The sequence below is a fragment of the Euleptes europaea genome, chromosome 6 (assembly GCF_029931775.1).
Source record: "Euleptes europaea isolate rEulEur1 chromosome 6, rEulEur1.hap1, whole genome shotgun sequence".
NCBI classification, from domain to species: domain Eukaryota; kingdom Metazoa; phylum Chordata; class Lepidosauria; order Squamata; family Sphaerodactylidae; genus Euleptes; species Euleptes europaea.
Genome location: NC_079317.1, coordinates 98,543,774 through 98,569,300, shown reverse-complemented (window position 1 = coordinate 98,569,300; position 25,527 = coordinate 98,543,774). Strand labels below are relative to the sequence as shown.

Below are 25,527 nucleotides of genomic sequence, written 5' to 3'. Positions count from 1 at the left end.
TCATCTTCCATATCCCATGGCACAAGAAATAGGTTTTCCTAATTTATACAGCTGTTTTCATTAGCCCTCCAAGTTGGGCTAGTTTGCTTCTAGGATTCAGCACTTCATAGACACATACAGGGGGACTGTATCTATGTCTTCATAGACACTTCATAGTGTTAAGTGCTGTCAAATCACTTCTGATTTATGGTAACCGTATGAATTAATGACCTCCAAAACGTCCTGCCGTTAATAGCCTTGCTCAGGTCTTGCAAACGAAAGGCCGTGGTTTCCTTGATTGAGTCAATCCATCTCATGTTGGGTCTTCCTCTTTATTTGCTGCCTCCAATTTATTCCAATCTCCTTCTGATTTCTTGGTTGCAGTCTCCTTTTTGGTTGATGACTGAGCCAAGGAATAGGAAATCTTTCACAATTTCAGTTTTTTTTATCATCAACCTTAAAGTTGTGTAATTCTCTAGTAGTCATTATTTTTGTCTTCTTGATGTTCACCTGTAATCCTGCTTTGTCACTTTCTGCAGTAGTCATTTCAAGTCTTCACTATTTTCTGCCAGTAAAGTGGTGTTATCTGCATATCTCAAATTGTTAATGTCCCTTCCACCAACAGAACCAATGTCAGTTTGCAATACAACCTCTATCACCTCTTCCTTTTCTAAATCCAGCTTGAATATCTGGCATTTCTTGCTCCATGTATGATTATAGTGTTCGTTGTAAGATTTTGAGCAACACTTTACTCGTATGAGAAATTAACACACTCGTCCAATAGTTTTGGCAGTTTCTGACACCTTTTTTCACAACTGGAACATAAAATCGAGCATTTCCAATCTGTGGGCCATTGTTTTGTTTTCCATATGGGTTAATATAGTATTAAGCAGTCTCATTACTAACAGCTCTTCCTCCAAAGCCCTGGCATTGTTAGAGACCTGGGGTTGTGATTATTGTTCAAGTAAGGAGACACTTTGCTATGATAAAAAATATACACCCTGTCTGTAAATTTCTCTTCCTACTGGTCATCCAAAGTTTTTGTATAATGACGGCTTGCTCCCTCCCCCAAAAAAGTCCATTGTCTAAAAAAAAACCCCTTCCTACCACTTCCATCATCTCATCCACACATTGAGACCTCTAATTTTTACTCGTAGTTGGCTCTTCATGTGGAACAAGCAGCATTTCTGAGAATGCCACCTTGGAGATCCTGGAATTTATTCCTTGGACCCATTTCAGTCCAGCTTCTGCCCTGATTATGGAAAGAAGATGGTCTTGGTCACCCTCACAGACAATCTCTGTTGGCATCTGGATCAAGGCGGGTCAGTGCTGCTGATCCTATTAGATCTTACAGCAGTGTTCGACATGGTCAATTATGATCTGTTAGACCACCGCCTTGCCAACATTGGAATTGAGTGGCTGTGCTACTTTCTCCGTGGTTGGGGACAGAGGGTAGCACTTGGGGAGAAGGTATCACCACAATACCCCTTGGTGCATGGAGTCCCTCAGGGAGCGATCCTCTCCCCTATGTGGTTTAACATCTATATGCACCCCCTCGCCTAGCTAGTTAGGAGTTTGGGGCTGGGTTGCCATCAATATGCTGATGACACCCAACTATATCTGCTGATGTACGGCCAACCATTGCAGACACACTGGCCAGGTGTTTGGATGCAGTGACAAAATGGTTGAAACAGAGTCAACTGAAATTGAATCAATTGAAGATGGAGGTCCTGTGGCTGAGTTGCAGGGGGGAGCTGGTGCAGCAGCTCCCATCTCTTGATGGGCTGCAATAACATCAGCACAATCTGGATGCTTCCTTGTCAGTGGAGGCGTAGGTCACAGCTGTAGCCAAGGTGGCTTTTTTCCACCTCCGCCAGGCTAGAAAGCTGGCGCCATACCTGTCTCATCTGGACTTAGCCACAGTGATCCATGCAACAGTCACCTCCAGGCTAGACTACTGTAACTCGTTCTACACAGGCGCTGGTACTAACCTTTAAAGCCATAAATGGTCTGGGACCTACGTTTCTGTGGGGCTGCCTCTCCTGGTATGCCCCCCAAAGAGTGCTACGCTCAGCAAATAACAACAAGTCTCCAGCCCAAGAAGTATCCAGATGCTCTACCAACTGTGCCACAGCCCCTCCCCAATCCACTGGATTACTGGAGGTGGGCATTTATCTTTCCAGTGTTGTAATATAATTCTTTTAGCAACAGTACGGGCATGGAGGGTCATTTCCCCACCCCCAGCACCACACAACTACACTTCCCAACATCATTGGTGACTGTGTGCACCACAGCCGCTGGCTTCTCCCCCACACTATCTACCAGCCTATCTACGCAGCATGTAATGTCTATAACCTGTGCCCTTGCAAAATCAATACACCTGTCACAGATCTTCCAAGGGATCATTTCCCTGCCTCCTTAGCCTTACTCCCTCCTGCCCCAAGACCTTCATTCTCTCCAATAGGAGCTGTCAACATAGGACCTTTTTGTATCCCTTCAATTATAAAAAATAAACCTTAAAAAAAAAAAACATGGGAGTGGGATACTCCAGTAGGTCCCTAAAAGTCTCATCTGCACAACTTCTGTCAGCTTCTGCAAGTCAGTAACCTTAGCCTCAAGGGTATGAACTCGTTCCCCCAGAGCCAGGAATTAATTGCACTGAGTACACACCCACAGCTTTTGCCCAGCTAGCAGTTAGTCATGTACAAAGCACCCTGCGGAATACACTGGACAGCCCCCATCTCATTAGCTTTTTACCTTCATGGCCTTGTCTTTTAGTGTCTGTTAAGGTAAAGCAACATTGTTTATTTAGAGCTTTACAGTTATCCAGTAATAAGAGGAACAGAATTTATTTGCCCAGGCTTCCTCAGCTTGTTGCTGGATATGCATAGTTGCTTAACTCGTTCATCTCCTCCCCTTTTTCTCTGGGGCTGTCTTGCTCACAGGGTTGGGGGCCTGTCTGCAGAAGAACTGCGTTCGCCACTTTTCTTCCCTGATTTAAAAAAAAAAAAAGCGCATTCCAGGACTGGAGAAGGAGATGTGTGCAATCTTCCAGTCTTTATTAAAAACAGTCATAGACCAGCACAGCTCTTCACAATTTACCATTAAAACCCTTAGTGTTACGCTCTACCCACAGGTTAATACAAATAGTAAAAAAAAGAAAAAAAAGTTGTTTGGACTCTTTGCAAACTATATAAATTACCCATTAAAATTATTGACACGCCGGTGTTCTCAGCAGCGTCTGGCGGATTCTACAGGCTGCTGCACAAAACTTAGCCGTTCCTGCTGTAACCTGTGGGTTTTCGTCTATCAGCAATATTTTAGTTTGCTCCTGACCTGAATGGCTGGAATGCCGACTAAGCCAGGGAGAGATAAACTTAGAACGAACCTCTTGATATAAAGGACAGCACAGTAGGACATGCTCTGCTGTTTCAATTTCCTTTAAAGCACAGGGACATACCCTGTCCTCCAGGGGAACCTTTCGGTATCTCCCATCCACAACCGCCAAGGGAAGAGCTTTGGCATCTGGCAAGGGTGGATGCTTTCCTATATCTAAAGATCTCTAATTGGGAGAGGTAGGCGGCAGGAGAGGCTACATATCTGGACTGTTCTGCTGACAGGAAAGTTGGTGCGTTCTCTAGGTCTTTTTGGCGCTCCATATCCAGTGTCCTTTGTTTTATAGCTTTGCCTCGCCTGGTCATAGTGCAATCTTCCAAGATTTTGTAAAAATTAAAAATAAAACGTAAAGCAACTTGCTAATGCATGGCAAAACTTTGTTTGAAAGGAGCCTTGTTTGCCACTTCCCTTTCAAAAGCAATACCTCTTTAAGAATTTAATGATACTGTTCATTTAGCCTACAGGCCTTGAGCAATGTCACACTAGGTGCAATAAAAATAAGAATAAAAATAGATAATGTAAATAACTAACCAGTTACCGTGCTTGAAGTTAAAGGCAATATATACTTCAGTGCCACACAGAGGTGGGGAAAAAGTCTAAGAAATCGCGGGGAGGGGACGACGACATTTTTAAGTCTTAAAATGATGTGGGCATTAAGGACGGTTGTAGCATGTCATGAATAATGATTGCTAGCAGAATACAAAATAAGGCCCATGACACTTGTGCAACAAAATTTGACTCAGGATTCCCAATAGCTGTAAGTGTCTAAGAAGGAAATGTTTTCTCAGTAACAAAATGTTGTGGTTAGAGTGGTTGAGGAAAACGCTGAAGTCCCTGCAATAGAATACCTATTTTGAAGGAAGATATATCTGCACTCCAAATACTAAATGAGTAGCTCTGTATTTCTTGCACTATAAACTGTCCATCTGCAAAGGGTGTAAGATAGCAGAATAAGGTTCATGACCCTTGGTCTGAAGGGATTTTTTAGAACCATCAGGTATTTTGACTTATGTGTTGGGTGTGTGTGTTTAAACTTTTAGAATGGCACTTTGTTTCATACCAGTTTCTGTAAGGAGAAGAATTATATGGATTGCTAATTCATGATCAGGAAGAGCCCTGTGCTACAGAGTGGTAAACTGCAGTGCTGCAGTCCAAGCTCTGCTCACGACCTGAGTTTGATCCCAATGGAAGCTGGTTTCAGGTAGCCGGCTCAAGGTTGACTCAGCCTTCCATCCTTCTGAGGTCGGTGAAATGAGTACCCAGCTTGCTGGGGGTAACGTGTAGTTGACTGAGAAAGGCAATAGCAACCCACCCCATAAAGATAGTCTGCCGAGTAAACATCGTGATGTGATGTCATCCTGTGGGTCATTAATGACCCAGTACTTGCACAGGGGACTACCTTTACCGTTACCTTGATTCAGCATGATGTAGTGATTAGGAGTGGTGGACTCTAATCTGGAGAACCGGGTTTGATTTCCCACTCCTCCACATGAGTGGCAGACTCTAAGCCAGTGAACCGGGTTGGTTTCCCCATTCCTACATATGAAGCCTGCTGTGTGACCTTGGGCTAGTCACATTTCCCTCTGAACTCTCTCAGCCCCACCTACCTCTCAAGGTGCCTGTTGTGGGGAGAGGAAGGGAAGGCAATTGTAACCCGGTTTGAGTCTCCTTAGAGAGCAAATAGGGGTATAAAAACCAACTCTTCTTCTTTTTCATGATCTGATTTCCCCCCAGTATCACTCACTATGAAAGACTGATTTGGGAATCCTTTCTTGGTTGTGAGGGCAATTATACAATCTAACTGTGGACCTGAAGTGGGGTTGCTCCCTATGACTGGTGTAGGGTGAGGGTTGATATAAGCCGTGATCTCTTTTTTAGCCTTCTCATGCCCTCTGGGGTATCTGTTTTGCCTTTCCCAGATGGTGAGCGACTGGCTGAGGTGACAGATCCTGGCAGACGATCGGCTGGGGCCCATGTGGCGTCTCTTCACAGGAAGGCTGAAGACTCCAGCGAGAGCCGGGAGGATGAGCAGATGGTAATCTTGCTTTTGCTTGGTTTCTTGCTTTCTCTGTGTGTTTCCTTAATTGGAAAATAGTTTCCTAACAGTTCCTGACTGGAAGTAGAGACACCTCCGCTACTGTGCTGTGATTAATATGCATACTAAAGGAGATGGGATTCTAACTTATCCCAGTGTATGTGGAGGTTAGTGAGAGGAGTCCTGTGCTGAAATGTTTTGAAATTTGGAGACACAGTCTACAAACATTCAGAGACATTTTAAATAACGGAGGCAGAGTTTTCTCAGGATCTCCTAGTCAATATTACATGGCAGTATGGTGTCCAGATGAATATCCAGGACAAACAAAATTTGATAGACAATTTTGTGATTGCCAGCGACGATGTTCCTCTTCTGAGAGGGAAGGATGCAGGCTAGCCTACTCCTTCTCCCATTTTGATCCTCTCTGTTTCTGGGCCAGAGAGAAGACTTATCTCTGTTTAGCTGGGAGACAACTGTAGGAATGAGTTTTTATCTTTTTTTTCTATCTCTGAAGTGGCAAAGGTGGGGGGAAATGCGTTACAGGCCCAATATAATATCACTAAGATGATGTCCTTCAGAGCCTGGTGGAGGGCGCTGGTCTTTCCCTGACCTTGTGTTGACTTCGGAGCTTAGAAAGCCGCTAGACATCTCATACAAAATGAAAAATGGTTCCCACTTGTCTTGAGGCTCTGGATGTTTGGGGGGGGGGCTTTTCTCAGATTAAAAGATGCACTCACCAGTACTGAGCTGGCAAGTGCAGTTGTGGACCCTTGAAAATATTTCACTTGACTTTGTGGCTCATACATTGTGGCACAAGCAGTGGCTTATCCCTTGACAAACTATTTATTGTACTATTTGGTTGTATTATCTGAATTTTGATCTGTTCTGTCCAAATGATACGGGATGGTTTACAATTAGACAGACACAACTCAGCACAGTCATGCATGATTTAAAGAATCTGAACAGAAACTTCATCAAGATCCCTCTGTCATCCCAGTGTGAAATTTCCCCCTTCTCATCCCTTCCCTCTTTCTCAGGGAAGTCCCTTCCCTGCCCCAACCATATATCTTTCTAAGATTAAAATATTGATGGGTTTTTTTTTTTTAAAAAAGGACAAGGACAGTTAAGGAGATGCAGGGGAGAAGTGCTGTTAAGTCACTTCCAACTTATGGCAATCTTATGAATTTATGACCTCCAAAATGTCCTGTCATTCACAACCTTGCTTGGATCTTGCAAACTGAAGGCTGTGACTTCCTTTATTGAGTCAGTCCGCCTCATTCATCTTTTCCTGCTGCCTTTAACTTTTCCTAACATTATTGTCTTTTCCAGTGACTCTTCTTATAATGTGATCAAAGAACAACAGCCTCAGTTTAGTCATGTTAGCTTCTAGGGACACTTCAGGCTTGATTTGATCTAGAACCCACTTGTTTGTCTTTTTGGCTGTCCACAGTATCCGTAAAACTCTCCTCCAACAACACATTTCAAAGAAATCTACTTTCTTCCTGTCAGCTTCATTGTCCAACTTTCACACCCATACATAGTAATGGGAAATACTATGGTATGAATTATCCTGATCTTGGTCACCAGCAACACATCCTTACCCTTAGGAGTCTTTTCTAACTGCCCTTCATGGCTGCCCTTCCCAGTCTCAATCTCCTTCTGATTTTTTGTTTACATTTTCCCTTTGGGTTGATGACTGAGCCAAGGACCAGAAAACCTTTGACAATTTCACCTTTTTCATCATCAACCTTAAAAGTTGTGTAATTCCCCAGTAGTCATCCCTTTTGCCCTTTTAATTTTCATCACTAGTTATTTCAAATCTTCACTATTTTCTGCCAGTACTGACCTGGATGGCCCAGGCTAGCCTGATCTCGTCAGATCTCAGACGCTAAGCAGGGTCAGCCCTGGTTAGTATTTGGATGGGAGACCACCAAGGAGTACCAGGGTTGCTGTGCAGAGGAAGGCACTGGCAAACCACCTCTGTTAATCTCTTGCCATGAAAACCCCAAAAAGGGGTCACCATAAATCGGCTGCGACTTGACGGCACTTTACACACACACACACACACACACACACACACACTGTGGTGTCAGCTGCATAACCTCAACCTGTTAATGTTCCTTCCACAATTTTCACTCCACTGTCATCTAAATCTAATCCTGCTTTCCTTATTATGTTTCCTTATTAAATTATATAGATTGATGGGATAGGAAGATAAAATACATCTTTGCCTGACACCTTTGCCAATTGGAAACCATTCTGCTTTCCCATATTCTGTCCTAACAGTAGCCTCTTGTCCAGAGTTCAGGTTGCTCATCAAAATAATCAGATGTTATGGCACATCCATTTCTTTTAAGACCAGCCATAGCTTTTCATGATCTGCACAGTAAAAAGCTTTCCTGTGATCTATGAAACACAATCTGACTTTCTTCTGAAATTCTCTTGTATGTTCCAGGGGGGAGAGCTACAGTATTCCCTTTAAAATAGTGAAAGATACAGATGAGACCAATAATGACAACAGGGAATGGAGATATCTGATGTGTAAGCTTGGTGGTCAGCAGCAGGGACATATAGGGGGTATCCTTTTGGAAATGTCATTGTGAATGTAAAGGACACAGCTTTCAGTACATGGGATATTGTTGTGAATGTCTTTTGAAAGAAAGTGATTGGTCTTTGAGCAGTGACTCATTCAGCATGGCATTGTTTTGTAGTCTAAAGGGGAGATTTGCAAAGTCTCTGCTGCAGATGCAGAGCTGCCCCCAAAGTGGTGGTTAGTAAGCCATTCATATTCTGTGTAGTTCATTGCTCCAAGGCTTTATAACAGAGCAATGCCAGTACCCAGCATTCAGTTAGTTTCCTCAGGCAGGCTGTGAATGCAGAAGATAAACTTAGTGTGGAAAATAACCTGATGTCACCAACATTATACAAGGAATATTCAGAAGAAAGTATCAATAGTTACGGCTTAGAAACAGCACAGAGCAATTAGCATAAGCAGAGGAAATTGTATGTTATACGCCCACACACACATGCAGATGCTAATTGAGCCCTGTGCAGCAGCAATAATTCTTAACATTTAGCAATATGTCGATTATGTATCCTTAGAGACCAGGGAAGATCAGGACTTGTTCAGGCGGAAGCAAACCCATTTTAACTGTTGTACTCTGCATTTTGAACAGATTGTTGTGAGATGCTACAGACAAGGGCACAATCTCCACTGTCTAATTGATGGCTACGTTCACCCGTGTTGTGGATGTAGCATAAGATTTTTAATGTACATTGGAGCCAGGCCCAGCAGCATGAATCTTCTACGTATTCTGAAGCTCTCCTTCGAAACTGCCCTATGTACTATGTAGGTGGCACCACTGTTGCTGTTCAAAAAATGGGAGGTTGAGGGCAGGCAAACAAGCAGTGAAGGGACTGTCTTGACTGTGCTGGCCATACAGTCTTTGAGACAAACCCAGACGCCTGAGATCTGATCCTTCCTCTAATCATTAGATGTCAACATTTCTTTTGTTTAATCTCCAGGAAATCAGTATTAGCATTCTAGTGGATTCTGCTTGTTCAACAGTATCAAATATTTGTAAACAATTTAGGATGCCATTACAGCTGTTTATTCTGAAACAAAAAGTCTCATTTCTATATCAAGAAAACACTTTTTTCATTATGAATTATCCACATTTAAGCTGTATTTGTATACACATCACTGGCTTTTTGTAGAACCTTGAATTTTGTTTTCATTCCTTCTTGGGACAGTGGAGATAAAGCCACAGAAGATGGAGGGGAACAGGACAGATTCATCTGCAGAGGAAAATGTTTAGGAACTGAGAGCACTTATTTCTGTGCAGCCAGACCCTGTAAACTATAGAACATCTGTGTCTGTATCTGGCTGTGGCCAATCTTGTTCCATCTACACATAGAAGGAACATGAATATGACCAAGATCAGGACTGAATATGGATGGCACAGTCCACGAAAAGCTAGGAGTGGTGCTGGTATGAGCAGCCACACAACGTGCCATAATCTCCCATGCAAACGTAGTCTTAGAGGTGCAGGGCCCAGAGTCCTAGCTCCCCAGTCACTATACAACCCTTTGGGAGCATATTCATTTTCAGTATGTATGGTTATAAGAGCTAATATATTTTATTTCTATAACTTTACCCTGCTGAATGAGTCCCTAAACCAGACTTTGCAAAATGTTAAAAACCCTATAAAGCATTCAGCAATGGTTAAAATCAAAAACATGAAACCCATAATTATTACATAAAAGCCCCCCCCCCCAAAAAAAAACCTCCAGAATCCCTGGCCAATTTGGCCCGGAGGAAAATTGCTTCCTGACCCCAAAGTGGCAATTGGCATTTCCCCAGGCATGTAAGAAAAGGCCATGAGAGCCAAGCACTAACACAACCCCTCCTGCCCTCCTTCTCATTATCTTTTTAAGTTCACAGAATCAGCATTGCTGTCAGATGGCCATCTAGCCTCTGCTTAAAAACCTCCAAAGAAGGAGAGCCCACCACCTCCCGAGGAAGACTTTCCACTGAGGAAATGCTCTAATTGTCAGGAAGTTCTTCCTAATGTTTAGCTGAAAACTCTTTTGATTAAATTTCAACCCACTGGTTCTGGTCCGACCTTCCAGGGCAACAGAAAACAACTCTGCACCATCCTCTATATGACAGCCCTTCAAGTACTTGAAGATGGTTATCATGTCATCTCTCAGTCGTCTCCTCTCCAGGTTAAACATACCAAGCTCCTTCAACCTTCCCTCATACGACTTGGTCTCCAGACCCCTCACCATTTTTGTTGCCCTCCTCTAGACACGTTCCAGCTTGTCTACATCCTTCTTAAATTGTGGTTCCCAAAACTGAACACAGTACTCTAGGTGAGGCCTAACCAGAACAGAGTAAAGCGTTACCATCACTTTGTGTGATCTGGACTCTATATTTCTGTTGATACAGCCCAAAATCACATTTGCCTTTTTAGCAAAATCACATTTGCCTTCTGGGCATGGAGTAGGGGACACTGGAAATGTGGTGTGGGGGGGAGTAGTTGGAATTTCCTGCATTGTAAAGGGGGTTGAACTAGATGACTCTGGTGGTCTCTTCCAACTCTGTTTCTGTGATTCTATGAAATATACACAACTTTGACATTCACTGAGAATTGAACTGCACATTCAGAAATACTATATTATACAGTCTACCATAGAATAGACCAGTTTGATGGACGTGGACTGCATGTTTGAATACTTCTGTTGAGTGCAAAAAGTTTGCAAACAAAACCATCCTTGCATGAAAAAGTAATGTCAAGGGGGGGGGGAGATTCTAGTTGAGCCTGGCTCCCACAGATGCTTGTTGTCTTTGTATAGGGAATTTTTATGTGGGCATCATTGCAATGTGCATTCCTCCACCTGCATTTTGAGTTGATAGTTTTTGAAGGGCTACACAATGCAGCATTTCTGAATGTGTGGTTGGGTTCTGAATGCCTGTTGCAATGCTACAACTTTTCTCGAGGTATACAAAATCACTTTATTGTCATTTTCCAATTAGATTGCGTACTGCTGTGCAAGGGAGAGTAATTGTGAAACAGAATAGCAGCCATATGGATTGTTTGAGAACCATTTTAAAGCCATTGTGCTGAATAACATTCCAGGAAAATAATTCAAAGTTAATTTGTTTTGGTTCCTTCTGCTGAGTAAATGACAAGATCCACAACAGGACATCCTTCTGCTGTTGTTTGGCTTGTCTGGACACTCCTCACTGCCCTTGTGCATTATCAAATGCAAGCCTGGTGATTTACATTCTGCCAATTCTCTCCAAACCTCTTAGCACAGAATTGCTTTCTGTCCTATATAACTTCAAGAATTGGCCTGTTGTCTGCCAGAAGAACTTTGCCAGCTCCTCCGGTACAGATGAGCAGCAGCTGAAGCACTGCAGCTATCCATGGTGGAGGTAAAAAAGGTCAGGATGACTATGACGTTGAAAGCCATCGGTGGTTAGGTGGTATGTTAAAACCTCAGTCCCTTGGATCTGTGTTGCAGGCCATGGCAAAAAGAGAAAATGCATGATGGACTTAGTCCTTCATGCACTGCCACACCCAAAGTTCATTGAAATGAAACGAGAGTGCATACAGCTAGGAAAAGCTCAGCAAGAAGCTAGTAACAATGACTTGGCAGGGAGGAAAGCAGCCATGAATGGTAGTCCTTGTCGCAGAATAGCCTCGCTGACCCATGAGCCCCGTTCCATTATGGCCCTCCAGGGCACTCAGGCATTTAGTTAAAATAAATGTGGGGTTTTTTTAGCCCCCAAATGGAATGCATTTCTCCACAGCCCCCCTCCTTTAGTAACAATTGTTTGTCTTTTCTCTCACACACACATGCTCTTTCTCTCTCTGCTCAAGACTAAAGTGAGTATCTTCTCTAACAATGCCAACTGGAACATTTTCAAAACCACTATCAGTACTAGTGTTTTGTTTCTTTTTCATTTTACTGCCACCAGTATTTTTGTAGCACACAAAGCAAACTGAGGAGTAAAGTTGCCAAATCTAATAGACTGGCCAAGTAGTCAGGGAGGTGACAATTGGTTTCCTGGGGAATCCTAACTTTCAGCATCTGCTAAGGTTGCTGTATCCTTCATTACTGCCTCTAACACACTTTTTGTTATCATTATCATTTATTATATTGGGATTTGAGTACTTCAGAAAATGTGCTGTCCTCATCCTGTGTAAGGTGCCATCAAGTTCCAGCTGACTTATGGCAACCCAGTAGGGGTTTCAGGGCAAGAGATGTTCAGAGGTGGTTTGCCATTGCCTGACTCTGCATGGTGGTCTCCCATCCAAACACTAAGCAGTGCTGACCCTGCTTAGCTTCCAAGATCTGATGGGATCAGGTTAGCCTGGGCTGTCCAGGTCAGGGCATCCTCATCGTAGAATAGACCATTTGACTAGCTGAGTATTACAGGCAGTAATTTTTCACACTGCTATGCACCCTTTCAATGCACATTGAGTGGTGCCAAGCCTAATAGCAGTTTTTGCTCTTGGCATACAAATTGAGAACTGGACAAGCTGCTGCCATGGGCTGAAATAAAAAAAAGATGTCAGATTTGTTTTGGTTCCTGCAGGTTGCAGGCTGCATCCCTGAGCATGCACTCCTCTGTGTAAAAGCTGATGCAGACGTTACAGAATCCATACCCCTAGCCAGTTCTGTATGGTCAGTAGCCACATCTGCATGGTAACATCTACAAATATTCCCTGCCACCCACATTTCCACACCAGTGATGTGCGCTGATGGGAGCAGGGACATTTGCAAACTGATTATCATTGGGATTGTGCAGATTTCCTCAACTGTGCTCCATTTATTATTCTGTGGCTCCATTTTTAGACAACAAACATGTGTTAACTTCTTATAAAGAAATGACTGGGTTTAAAATTGAGCTGGTTTAGACATTGGATTGTTACAACAAATGGACCTAAGTCATGAACTGAGGTTCAAGCTGTAAGTTTGCTTAAAGACAGAGATTCTTTTGTGTTTTGCCCATGGAAATTTGAATCTCCCTATAGTCATAAGTCATACAACAACTTTGATTATCCTTGTGTTGATTTCCCACAGACCAGTTCAGAGATAGAATCCAAAAGAGTGGCCTTGCACGAAATTACCTCATTGATTTCTTTTCTTACAGTATGTTCCCCTCAATTTCCAGTTTAAAATAGCCCTGCCCCCCTCCCTCAAATCATGCAAAAGTTACTAGCCTGGAAACATATTTACTAGCTTCCTTTCCCACCCATACTTGTGTTAATCATTTGTGGTCCAAAAGAGGAAGAGAGCCAATTTTTGGTAAATTTCTCTATCTGGACACGAGAAGTAATTTATTTGTAATGGATGAGTGGTTATTTCCAGGCTTGGTTTAATGGAAACAACGCTAATCCTGCCATGGAACAAACCTCCTTTCTGCTGTTACGTCCCCTTCTGTTGTTCTAAAGAAGCACTTTGCATTTGCAACGGACACTGTGACCAAGGCAAGAGAGCCCTTACTCAAACTTTTATATACTGTGCCCTTAGCTAAAAACTCCAGAGGCAAATTGAGATATCTCTGTCCCAAACCATTTAGGGCAGGGGTGTCAAAATGGCGGCCCGGGACCAGATCCGGCCCCTTGAGACCTATTATCCGGCCTGCGAGCTAGACAAGGCAGCCTCCCCGCCCCACTGCCGCTGGATGGGGGGAGGGCTGGCCGAAGAACTTGCCCCGGGCCCGGGGAGAGGAGGAGCGCCCAAGCGAGGCTTGCTACAGAGCAACTCTCTGCCTCCGAGCTCCCAAGGTCTGCGCAGAGGCGCAGGGCGAGGGCTCCAGCCCCACCGCCGCCTGCAACTGCTACCATTCAGCTCCCAGGCCCAGCCAGCACCACCTGAAGGCTCTGCAAATTGGCTGTGCCGAGGGAGAGTGGAGCAGGGAAGGGGTGGAGTGGCCTGCCAACCGAGTCCTTAGATAGGGGGAGAACGGATGAGCTACACCTCATCTAAAGTACGGCCAGAGAGAGCTCTATAGGCCAGGGGTGGGGAACGTCAAGCCCAGGGGCCATATAAGGCCTGCGAAATCATTTTGTCTGGCCCTTAGTGGGTCCTGGCAGATCTCTAGCTCAGAAGGATCTAAGACTGGCGATCCGCTCAAAAGCGAGTCCCTCTAAGTGGCAGAAAATTGGAGCAATCTCCGGTTGTGCCTCTTGGCTAAATGTTTGACCAAATATAGGCTAATTTTTAAGTTGATAATTTTGTATGGCCCGTGAATAATGTTATAAATATCCAAATGGCCCTTGGCAGAAAAAAGGTCCCCCACCCCTGCTATAGGCATTCTCAGCATTCTTTAGCGAGTGCCTGCTCACGCACAGGTGCGTGGCAGCATGGAGCGCACGTGGAGCGCACAAGGTAGCAAGCTGCACGTGGCTCGCTCTCCTCAGCATGGCAGGGAGTTGTGCTTTCAGCGGAGATCCTGCACTTGGTCCCGTCTCGCTCGAGCCCTTCCAGGAAGGCCCCCCTCATGCAGGGGAAGGAGTGCCATGTCACCTACCCACCTGGATTCCAGGGCCATTTACGTGGGCATCTTCATAATCCAGGCATGTTTGTTCATTCTATTTGATCTTCTCTTCCCGCCCCCCATGTATTCTGGTCCCTGTGTAAGTCAGTGCAGACCAGAACCTTTAAGAACATAAGAACATAAGAAAAGCCATGCTGGATCAGACCAAGGCCCATCAAGTCCAGCAGTCTGTTCACACAGTGGCCAACCAGGTGTCTCTAGGAAGTCAACAAACAAGACAACTGCAGCAGCATCCTGCCTGTGTTTCACACCACCTGATATAATAGGCACGCTCCTCTGATACCGTAGAGAATTGGTATGCATCATGACTAGTATCCATTTGACCAGTAACCATGGATAGCCCTATCCTCCATAAACATGTTCACTTCCCTCTTAAAGCCTTCCAAATTGGCAGTCTTTCTCAACAATATTTGTTAAAGGGGCGAAAAGGGAATGGGGTGGGGAGAGAAAACCCTGCAAATTCTTATGCTTGATCACGTTGGAGGAAAGGGGGAGAGCACTGAAAACGTCCACCCCCCCAAGGGCAAGCGGCTGGTGTGCAGCAAAACCTCCCAAGGTGTAAAAAAGAAGAAAAAAGGTGCCTCATTCAAGTGATCTTGGCGGGGAGGGCTACCAGGGCCATCAGATCTGCCCTGATTCTTTGTGTAACAACTGGGATGTACTAAAACAAATGACAGGCTAGCCTATTAGAAACAATGCGGGAGGCTGCACAGCCCATTGAAGATAATGGGAGCGTGGATTGCCCATTGACTTGCATGGACTCCAGTGAAATACATTCCAGCACAAAAAGAGTTGCAAAGAAAATGTGGAATGGATTTTCCAGTAAGGTCGCTAAGCCCAGATACACTACTCTGAGACTGGATTGACAGCCCCCAGAGTGGAATGACGGCCCCTGGGACTAGCACAAGTGTTCTGGGCAGGAATGACAGCCCCCAGACTGGAATGACAGACCCTGGGATTAGCACAAGTGTTCTGGGACTGGATTGACAGCCCCTGGGACTAGCTGAAGTGTTCTGGGGCTGGAATGACAGCCCCCAAGGTGGAATGACTGCCCCTGGGACTAGCAGAAGTGATCTGGGACTGGAATGACAGCCCTCAAGGTGAAATGACTGCCCCGGGGACTAATTGAAGTGTTCTGGGACGGGAGTGAGAGCCCCCCAGAATGGAATGACAGCCCCTGGGATGAGCAGAAATGTCCCGGTACTGAATTGACAGCCCCCAGACTGGAATAACAGACCCTGGGATTAGCAGAAGTGTTCTAGGACTGGAATGAGAGCCCCCCAGAGTGGAACAAAGCCCCTGAGATGAGCAGTAGTGTTCTGGGACTGGATTGACAGCCCCAGGGGTGGAATGATGGCCCTGGGACTAACAGAAGTGTTGTGGGGGCCATTTAGAATTGCTGGTTTAAAAACTACTTAACCTCAGACATCCTTGAATCTTAATGAAAGATTCCAAACGATATTATTTAAAGAGGAATCTGCTGTAATTTATTGCATATCAAGGTGGAACGAGGTGCGAGCCTTGCACCTTCTGCTGTTTTTAATAGGATTTTAACTGGCATTTTATTCTCAGTTCTGATTCCATTTCCAAAGGGCCACCAGAAAGCAGAGCCCGATTTGGTGGCTGGCCTGATTGTACTAAGAGACAAGACATATCTTAGCGGTAGTATGAACTGTGCACACTTAATAGTTTTGCAAATATTTCTCCTGAGACTCCTGTACTTCCTTTATATCCTGCCTTTCTCCCCAGTTTGGACCCAGAGCACCTGACATTGTTCTTCTCTTCTCCATATTATCCTCACAACCCTGTGAGGTAGGTCAGGCTGAGAGCATGTGACTGGCTGAAGATCACCCAGTGAGTTTCCATAGCAGAGTGGGGATTTGAACCTGGGTCTTCCATATCCTAGTCTGACACTCTTAACTACCTCAGGACATTATAATAAAGCTGTGATCACTTGAAGGCATAATTTTGCTGGGGAGTGAGCCTTGCAGAACGTGGACAGGAGTTACTTCTTAGTGTAATTATTCATAGGTAATAGATAGGTAAGATAAGGTAAAAGTGTAATTATTCTTTAACAATTCATAGAAAACACAATTTATTCTATTGTTTAAGAGAGTTGTTGATTATATATGTATATAGAAAAATATGTGTATAACATATGGGGGCGCCATTTGGTACTTCCCCCCCCTTTTGCCCTGAACCCCCCCCCCACTCTCGATCTGGGCTTGTGAGGCATGGCCTGGCCCGACCAAGTGACATTTATGTCATATCCGGCCCTCATAATAAATGAGTTCGACACACCTGATTTAGGGCTTTAAGACCCTGGAAATGAACTGGCAAACAGTGCCATTCTTTAAGAACAGAAGACATATGTTCTCCATTATCTATGCCAGCCAGCAACTATTTGAAATTTCCGGAAAGTCTTCAAGTCGACCCAGAGGGCTATAGCTGGTGGGCCAACCAAAGTCAGTTAAAGGCACTGTTTGCCACAGACAGATACCAAGAGGCAGGAATGGCTTTGTATTATAGTACTTTCTTTCAGCACGTCAATGAAAATATAGACTGTATGAAATACAGACTGTAAGAAAATATATCTGTAAGAGGTACAGATGGATATAGTAGTAGATGTCGTTTAATGGTGCATTACTCATTCTCAAAACACAAATTACTTTTTTTTATCCCAGTGTGAGTTCTAAAAAAATAGGCTCTCAAGTTTTCTATGTTGTTTCCCTCTTGAACTGCAAAAGAAATATATTTATCCTTCAGTGCTGATTGTATTTTTGGTGGAAATTGATGCATATTACCTGACAATTGTCCCAGGATGTTCCGCTTTCTACTTTCTTGCATATTCCACTCTTGCTGCTGTCACCATATATTTAAGTAATTCGTTATATATTTTTGGCATATTGTCTGGCAAAATATTTAACAACATACTTTTTGAATCTAGAACAAATTTGATTTTCAATATTCTTTGCATTCCATCATGTATTATTTTCCAATATTTTCTTGCTTTTTTGCAAGACCACCACATATGGCAGAAGGTTGCATCTATGCTTTGACATTTCCAACACCTTCCATCAAATCCCTTATTTGCCTTTGCAATATTTTTAGGCGTTGTATACCTTCTAAAGTACATTTTATACCAATTTCTCTAGGCATCTGACATTTTGTAAATTTTATTTCTTTTAACTGTAGTTTCTTCCACTGACTCATACCTATAACTGCTCCTAAACTTTGCATCCATTTTATCATACAGTCCTTTACTTGTTCTGTTTCAGTTTCATACTGTAACAATAGCCTATATACTTGAATCTCCCATTATTGGACACTCAAAATGTGTCTTTTCTCTCAAAAGTCCACCTTCTTTTTTGAATTGTTCTTTCATTTTTGAGACTGAAACCATCTGATGATATAACAGCCACTGAATATTCTTTCCTTCATCTTTAACATCTTTAAGCCAGGTTTTTATCTTTCCCCCCTTGTCCATCATATTCTCAAAAGTTATATAATCTGTTTCTCTTCAGATAACATTATCACAATATACCTCCCCTGGCACTGTCAGTGGCAAAACCTGTGGGCTGATCCTGTTTCTACACTGAAACCATATTCTACTTAGTCCATCTTTTAAAATATGTTTCCCGTATTTCCTTTTTGAGGCTTGTGTGGCCCCTACTTTACTTTCTTTTAGGCACCAGACCAAAACACATCTTTTTATCCAGGCTTTTAATTAGGGGGTTTTATCATACCTTTATTTTTTAATAGTCTGCTTCTGTTTCATGGATAGTTTTTATGCTACTTATACCCAATGGCTTGTTTTCAATGACTTGTTTTCAATATTGTGTTCTTGTTTTTAATTGTAAGTTGCCTCGAGTAGGACTTTGAAGAGGTGGCAGCGAAAAATTGTAAATAAATAAATAAGAAAGGTTCATAATGTGGGTATGCAACCCAGAGTAACTGGCTGTGTTCCCCCACAAATAACCTGAACTGTATAGTTTCAGCGGGTAGCCTTGTTGGTCTGAATTAGAACAGCTAGATTCAAAAGTCCTTAGCGACTAACAAGATTTTTGGGATCTGAGCTTTTGAGAGTCAAATCTGATGAAGAGAGCTTTGACTCTCGAAAGCTCATACCTCAAAAATCTTGTTGGTCTCTAAGGCGCTACTGGTTTTGAATCAGGTTTACCTGCACACAAGGTCATTTGCCCACCTGTGTTGCTTGCAACAGAAACCACTTTGTTCAGGTAACCAGTATAACAAGTGCCAATAGCCATCAGAAGAGGCTGTTCTGCAGCACCCACATTAAGAAACAAGGCTGGGAAGGACCCAGGCAGTGGCTGATAACCAATGCAGTAAACACAAGGGAGCACACAACACTAAAGAAATAATTAGCCAACTTTGTCTAAGTGAGCTAATTAAAGCCACAGAGGAAAGAAACGCAATGCCCTCTGAAGGCGTTATTACAGAGGCATCATAATAGTGCAGGAAGGAGGGTGGACTAGACACTGGGAGGCACGGACACTGCATATTTAGTTTAAATGCTGTGGTAGCAGGGGAGTGGTTTAAGTGCCATGCACTTACTTGCCTAGCTTCTAGCTGCCCCAGTTCCCACAGGGTCAGTACTGATCCATGCCATAAGGCCAGGCCCAGCAGCTTCAAGCTGGCATCAAGAATCCTGCTTCTCACAACATTGATGTGCAGTTTGCAGCTGGGTCTCAAACTGTCGAGGACAGCACAGGCGGAGTAGGAACTGAATAAATGGACTCTTTCCACCATCGTCCCCCACCACCCTCCCCACCCTCCCCACCACCTCCTTTCTAGGGTGCCTGAAGCGGTGGGAGATTAAAAAGCTTCTGTGTTCTTCAGCGGAAAAGCTTCCTCCCTGCAGCTGCCAGGAGAAGCAGGAGTGTGTGCGCTTTGCGGGAGGAGGTGCAGCCAGGCAGCGTTCTCTGTGCCAGAGCTATTACAAGGTTGTTCCATGCAGAGGCCCCTGCAAATTGATGCTTCACAGAATTTAGCAACATTGGGGTAAAAGTTTCCATCTCTTTTCTTTTCTTTTCTTTTCAAGAAAGGTGTGTTTGTTTTGGACCCCAGAAGTGAGTTTCAAAGTTCGTTTCTAAAACACAGTGAACTTTCCCTGTTTTCCTAAACTTATAGAGGAAGCTATTCAGAGCTAGGTTGCTCTTGATCCAAGTTCATTCCCAGGTTTTGTATGAATGTTATTTGTTTAACAGGGAGAAGCAAAGGGGGAGAGCAGCTACAGATTATTCTTGAACATGAGCCTGGACAGGCAGATCTTACACACTTTCTAGACCATCTTTAAGATGCTGTAGGTCTCCTGTTTCATGTTGCTGCTACAGACTAACATGACTACCTATTTGGGTTGATTGGACAGAGATAGTACTCATTTGTTGCAGAAGAGCCACTTTGTTTTTCCCCACCCCCATGAGACCCTCTGTTGTACTATTTTGTCTTTGGGGGAAATGCAGGCATCCCCCCCACCCCCGTCCCCCAGCTTGTATGTCCAGTCTGGTTTAAGATGTCATGTGTACTGTGAAACAAATATCATGGATTTCTGTTGATTCACGTTCATGATTTCACAGGTAATGGATCTTTCTCTCACTCAGACACTCACCCATTCATGCTCGCACATACACACAATCTTCATTAAGCGGTCCCGTCATAATCTAAGGCCCCAAACTCTATCTTACTTAGCTGTACTTAGCTGTAGAATGATTGCATTCTATCAGATGCCCCCATTTCTCAAAGAAAATTGAGAGCTTCCCAGCAAAACTATCAATCACCTGCAACATCTGCATCCTTTTAATGTACATTTTTCTATATACATGAGAGAGCGCAAGATCTGTCCTAGATACTTGCTTCATCTTTTAATGACATAGACTGCAATCCTAAAAACACTTTCCTGGGAGTAAGCACCAGTAGTTAGCATGGAACTTACTTCTGTATAGACCTGACAAGGATTTCTCCCGTAGCCTCCCTGCTTTTTAAAAAAAGAAGTCAGGTGAACAGGTAGTTTTTAACTATAGCAAGGCTAACCTTGTACCCCGATACATTTGCATGGAGATGAGATGCTGAGCTCTTGGTACTAAAGTTGGATTAGTGCTACTTTTTCTGTCCTTTTGAAAAGTTCCTTAGTGGGGAAAAGTATAGGTAGTTCTATTCTTGGAGTTCCTCTAGTTACCTGGTATCTGACTGTTGTTGTTTTTTAATGAGCCCAGAGTAGCTTCATCCACTGCTCTGTTCAGTCCTTGACACAACGCTGCCGGTGCTTACAGTCTGATCCACACTGAGCAGTACTTGATAGATCTGTTATGCAGGGATTTCCTCACACAAACACAGGGACTGAAAAATGAAAGCTTTTCTTGCTTATAAAATCATTAGTTTCCATTGGTTTGGGTAATGTAAAAGCCTCTCTTGAAACAGCAAAGGTAGGCTCCTGCTGGTCTTACCCACCATACCTGTCAGGCAAATGTGGCACATCCTGGCTGTGCTTATTAATTGCTATCATCCATGGCTGGGGGCTTGAAGGAGATTGAAGGCAAGGACAGGCGAGGGCTGGGGCACTGTATGACCCATCCCTGTTTTTCCCCTGTTCATTTAAAGGTAAAGGTCCCCTGTGCAAGCACCAGGTCATTCTTGACCCATGGGGGGGATGTCACATCCCGACATTTTCTAGGCAGACTTTGTTTATGGGGTGGTTTGCCAGTGCCTTTCCCAGTCATCTTCCCTTTACCCCCAGCAAGCTGGGTACTCATTTTACCGACCTCGGAAGGATGGAAGGCTGAGTCAACCTTGAGCCGGCTACCTGAAACCAACTTCTGCCGGGATCGAATTCAGGTCATGACCAGAGCTTTGGACTGCGATACTGCAGCTTACCACTCTGTGCCACGGGGCAGTTCATTTACTGTGTGACAATATTCCAGCCCTCTTTGCTTGTCTGTTAAAACAGGTGACAATAAATTCTTCCCTGACTCCTAGGGGCAGAGCTGGATTAGACCACTAATGGTACAGAACATCCTGCCAGTGTCAGATGAAAGGCGATGTAGGAGTTCATGAAGCTTTTACTTAGAGATAGCTGTGTGTTGGACTGTACAATTATGCTCCTTCCACTCCAGAGCATTTCTAAAGTCATTTGATGTACAGTGACTCTCTGAAATAAAAATCAATATAAATCTGCTACATCCCAAAATGGGGATACTTTGTCCCCTGGAGGCCTTATTTCTCGCACAGTTAAAAAATGGCAGGGCTTCTACAAAAGAACTATTTCTGCTCCTCTTAAGGTTTCTGATTATCAAATGATGTGCTTTCAAACTGGACCTATTTCTGCCTTGATGTAATATCAAAGAAACCTATCTAGGTCTGCCTGTTCCCTGTGCAAGCAAACCAGTGCATCAGGGGCACAGGTAAGCAGTAGGAGAAGAGGTCAAAGACAAAGTGGCAGCACAAAGGACTCAACCTGTGACCTTTTGCTTCAGTCGTTTCTTTCTGAGAGTTGAGAAGGTTCAACATAAAGGCCAGGCACATGGTTAATTTTAGCCATTAAGCATGAAGGGCCCTGTACTAGCAGAAAGTACTTGTTGATATTTATGCGTGGAATAAGGATGGACCATTGCTAGGTATACAGAACCTGAGCACACAGCTTACAAGTGAAGCACAGTCGGGGCTGAATCTGCCTCCTACAGCAATATTAATGTTCCATGCATCATTTACTCAGGAAGCATTGCCAAGGAACCCTGCGTACATTAGCAATGAGTTTTTTTGCAGGAAGGACTGAATACAACTGTAAGGAAGAAATGTTGGTGAGTGTGTGGGAATTGCATAACCTATGGTTGTGTAATTTATATCACACATTATGCGGAAGAATCAATGGCAAATGTATGAACAGATCTGCCTCCTACCAGTGGAGGGCAGTGATGCACTCAGGCTAGTTAATTTTTTTAAGACTGCAAAACTATTAAAAAAATAGCTTTCATAAAATAAAATTCTGGACAGTCAGTTTTACCTTATCTGTGAAGTAAGCCTTTTAAGAAAGCAATTGTAACTTCAAAGTATGCATACATACCAAGTGAAATACTATGCTGTCTCATGTGACTCTGTGTTTCTACGAATAGCATATCTACATGGGAAAGGCCTATCTCTCACTCACATTTTTATTCTGCCTTTCCTCTAAGAATCTCAGAGCAGCGTACACAGTTCTCACCTCATCCATTTTATCCTCAGGAAAACCCTGGAAGGTAGGTTAGCTGAGAGAGAGTAAGTAGCTCAAGGTCACCTAGCAAGCTTGATGGTTCGTGTGGGATTTGAACCTGGGGCCGTTTATGCTTGGTAATTAGCAGCGCGTTCCAGGCTGAAGTGCCCCGTATATGTATTTTTTATTTCTTCACGCTGAACCGTCATTCCAGTCGTCGGTGGGAAGCCAGCGCATACCTGCTTCACATTTCTTAAGAGCCCCTTTAACGCGACCTTTTGTATTTGCTCCGCCCCCGCATTGAAGCATTTACTGAAGGAACCATGAAAACAAATCACAGCTGTGGCTTAGCTATGTAAACGACCATTGCTAATGGCTATGCAAACGAAAGAACGAAGGAGCAGGCGAGTGGGGGGGGTGGAATTTGTTTGACTTTCTCCTCTTGCATGGGGACCGTGAATAGTCATTTTAAAGGACGGATTTTAAAAAGCGGCTTTGAGCGAGCATCAAAATGGACCCTGCATAAATGTCCTGGGTCTTCCTGGTCCTAATCCAGTATTTTAGCCACTCTACTATATTAGCGTTTTTATAACAGGATTTGTTTCCTGCTGAAGCAAATGATAGTGAGCATTTCTTCCACCCAGCCTCTTAATGTGTGCACATAGAAACACTGGTGTTTCTGTTTGTGCTTCTGTCTCAGAATGACTCAGAAAGTCACAGTATATTTGAGTGCAGGGATATGTTCTCGTTCCTTCCCACACTGCATCTGGTAATGGCAGTGCTTGTATGATGTACACAAGTAGTCAGTGGCTTGTTTGCATTAACTGTTTTACCAGCAGCTTTTTCTGTGTGAGGGGGACAACCCTATATATAGCCCTGTTATACATTTAACAGTTCTAAAGGCAGAAAGGATGAGATCCACCATCACCGGTAAAACAGCCTCTTGGCTTGACCTCGGTAATCCTCTTTACATATTACATTTATTGGCAGGTAAAATAACTGCTGTGGATTTCGTTCTGTAAAGAGAAAGATGTGTTAACCTTACAAACTTCTGGAGCAAGAGTCTGGAGGGAACACTTGTCTTTACACCCTTTTGGAGAAATGAGACTGCCACCAAGAGCCCCACAGACTCAGTTTGTAATCTGGGTTGTTAATAAGCTTTTACGGTTTCATTTTTATTGTTTTCTCAGAAGAGGCTTAGGAATTATTTAAGCATACTTTGCAAGCAGCTCAGTGAAATAATTAATATATTTTCCCATATATATTACATAAAAGTGAATTGAAGATTAATCCATCTAAATTATGAGAGGAAACCCAAGAATCGTATTTATTTTACTTCCTCTTTAAAAGAAGGAGGAACACAGAAAAGCACACATTCAAAGAAAAATGATGGGCCCGTTATTGCCAAGTCTCTGGTCTAACCTGTCCTTTCTGGGCAAAGTGATGAAGAGAGCAGTAGTGGACAAACTCCAGGTTTTCTTGGATAACTCATCTGCTCTAGACCTTTTCAGTCTGACTTCAGGCTGGTCTATGGGACAGAGACTGCACTAGTAGCTTCAGCTGCTGACCTCTATCTGAATATAAACTGCACCATCCAGGGCTCATCCACATGCACATTCTACAACTTTATGTATTTATGCTATGCTGCTCCTCCAGGGAACCTGCCCAAGTCAGCTTACAAAATAAAATATAACAAAAACATTTAAAATTATGAATTTAAACTCAGCATTTAAAACCCAGCCAGAGCATTAAAAAAATGAATCACTGAGAAACTTAAATGAATTAAAGAGTTTTCAGGCTAAAAGACCACCATAAAAATGTGTTTTAAAGATCAGCCCCATAATAAAAAATCTGGTTGAACAGAAACATTTTGGACTTCAAGTACCCTGGCACCAAGCTTTAAAGGTAAGAACTGACATTTTGAATTGTGTTCGGAAACAAATGCAAATATTTCAGCTCTGGAGTGATAAAATATTTAATGTAGATTTTAAACAGTATGTGGGCAAGATGGAATCCTGTCCATGCCACAGGGCCAAGCTGCAGACTCTCAGCAATGCCTTCTGGAGTCAGCTAGTTGAGTAAGTGTGGACCCACCAAAGCATGGTACCCCTTACTTCCAACCCAGCCAGCCTCTCCAGAAGGATATCAAGGGCAGTAGTATCAAATAGTATCAAATACAGGAACCCCGTGGCGCAGAGTGTTAAGCTGCAGTACTGCAGTCAAAAACTCTGCTCATGACCTGAGTTCGATCCCGACGGAAGTCGGTTTCAGGTAGCCGGCTCAAGGTTGACTCCGCCTTCCATCCTTCCAAGGTCGGTAAAATGAGTACCCAGCTTGCTGGGGGTAAATGGAAGATGACTGGGGAAGACACTGTCAAACCATCCCGTAAACAAAATCTGCCTAGAAAACGTCGGGATGTGACGTCTCCCCATGGGTCAGGAATGACCCAGTGCTTGCACAGGGGACCTTTACCTTTTTAGTATCAAATATCACTGAGAGGTCTAGGAGAATCATCACACCTTCTGTCACTCTTTCAATGAAGATCATCAGTCAGGGTAGCGAAGGCCACTTCCATACCAAGCCCAGGTCTGAATCTGGATTGAAATGGGTGTAGATAGCCACCACCTACTCAAGCGCATTGCCCCCAAAAGGAATATTGGCCATCAGGCAGTAGTTGCCTGTGGGAGCATCAACTAAAACAAAACTGACATAAGAAATTGCAATATTCAGAAACCCATGGAGAAAATTTTAATTTCCCCAAACGTACTGTTATGGATCTAAAAGTCACTGTTCTATTGTGGGAGGGGGGCATACACAACATACTTAAATAGGAAAAAA

General features: G+C 43.5%; 1 protein-coding gene across 1 annotated transcript in view; it reads left to right on the top strand.

The window, feature by feature from the left end:
• The window catches only part of B4GALNT4 (beta-1,4-N-acetyl-galactosaminyltransferase 4), a 203,874-nt gene that overhangs the window by 91,407 nt on the left and 86,940 nt on the right, over nt 1-25,527 (top strand). The window contains exon 2 of the mRNA XM_056851575.1: nt 5,295-5,410. Within this exon, the coding sequence (XP_056707553.1) occupies nt 5,295-5,410 (116 nt within the window). The remainder of the gene's footprint in view (nt 1-5,294; nt 5,411-25,527) is intronic.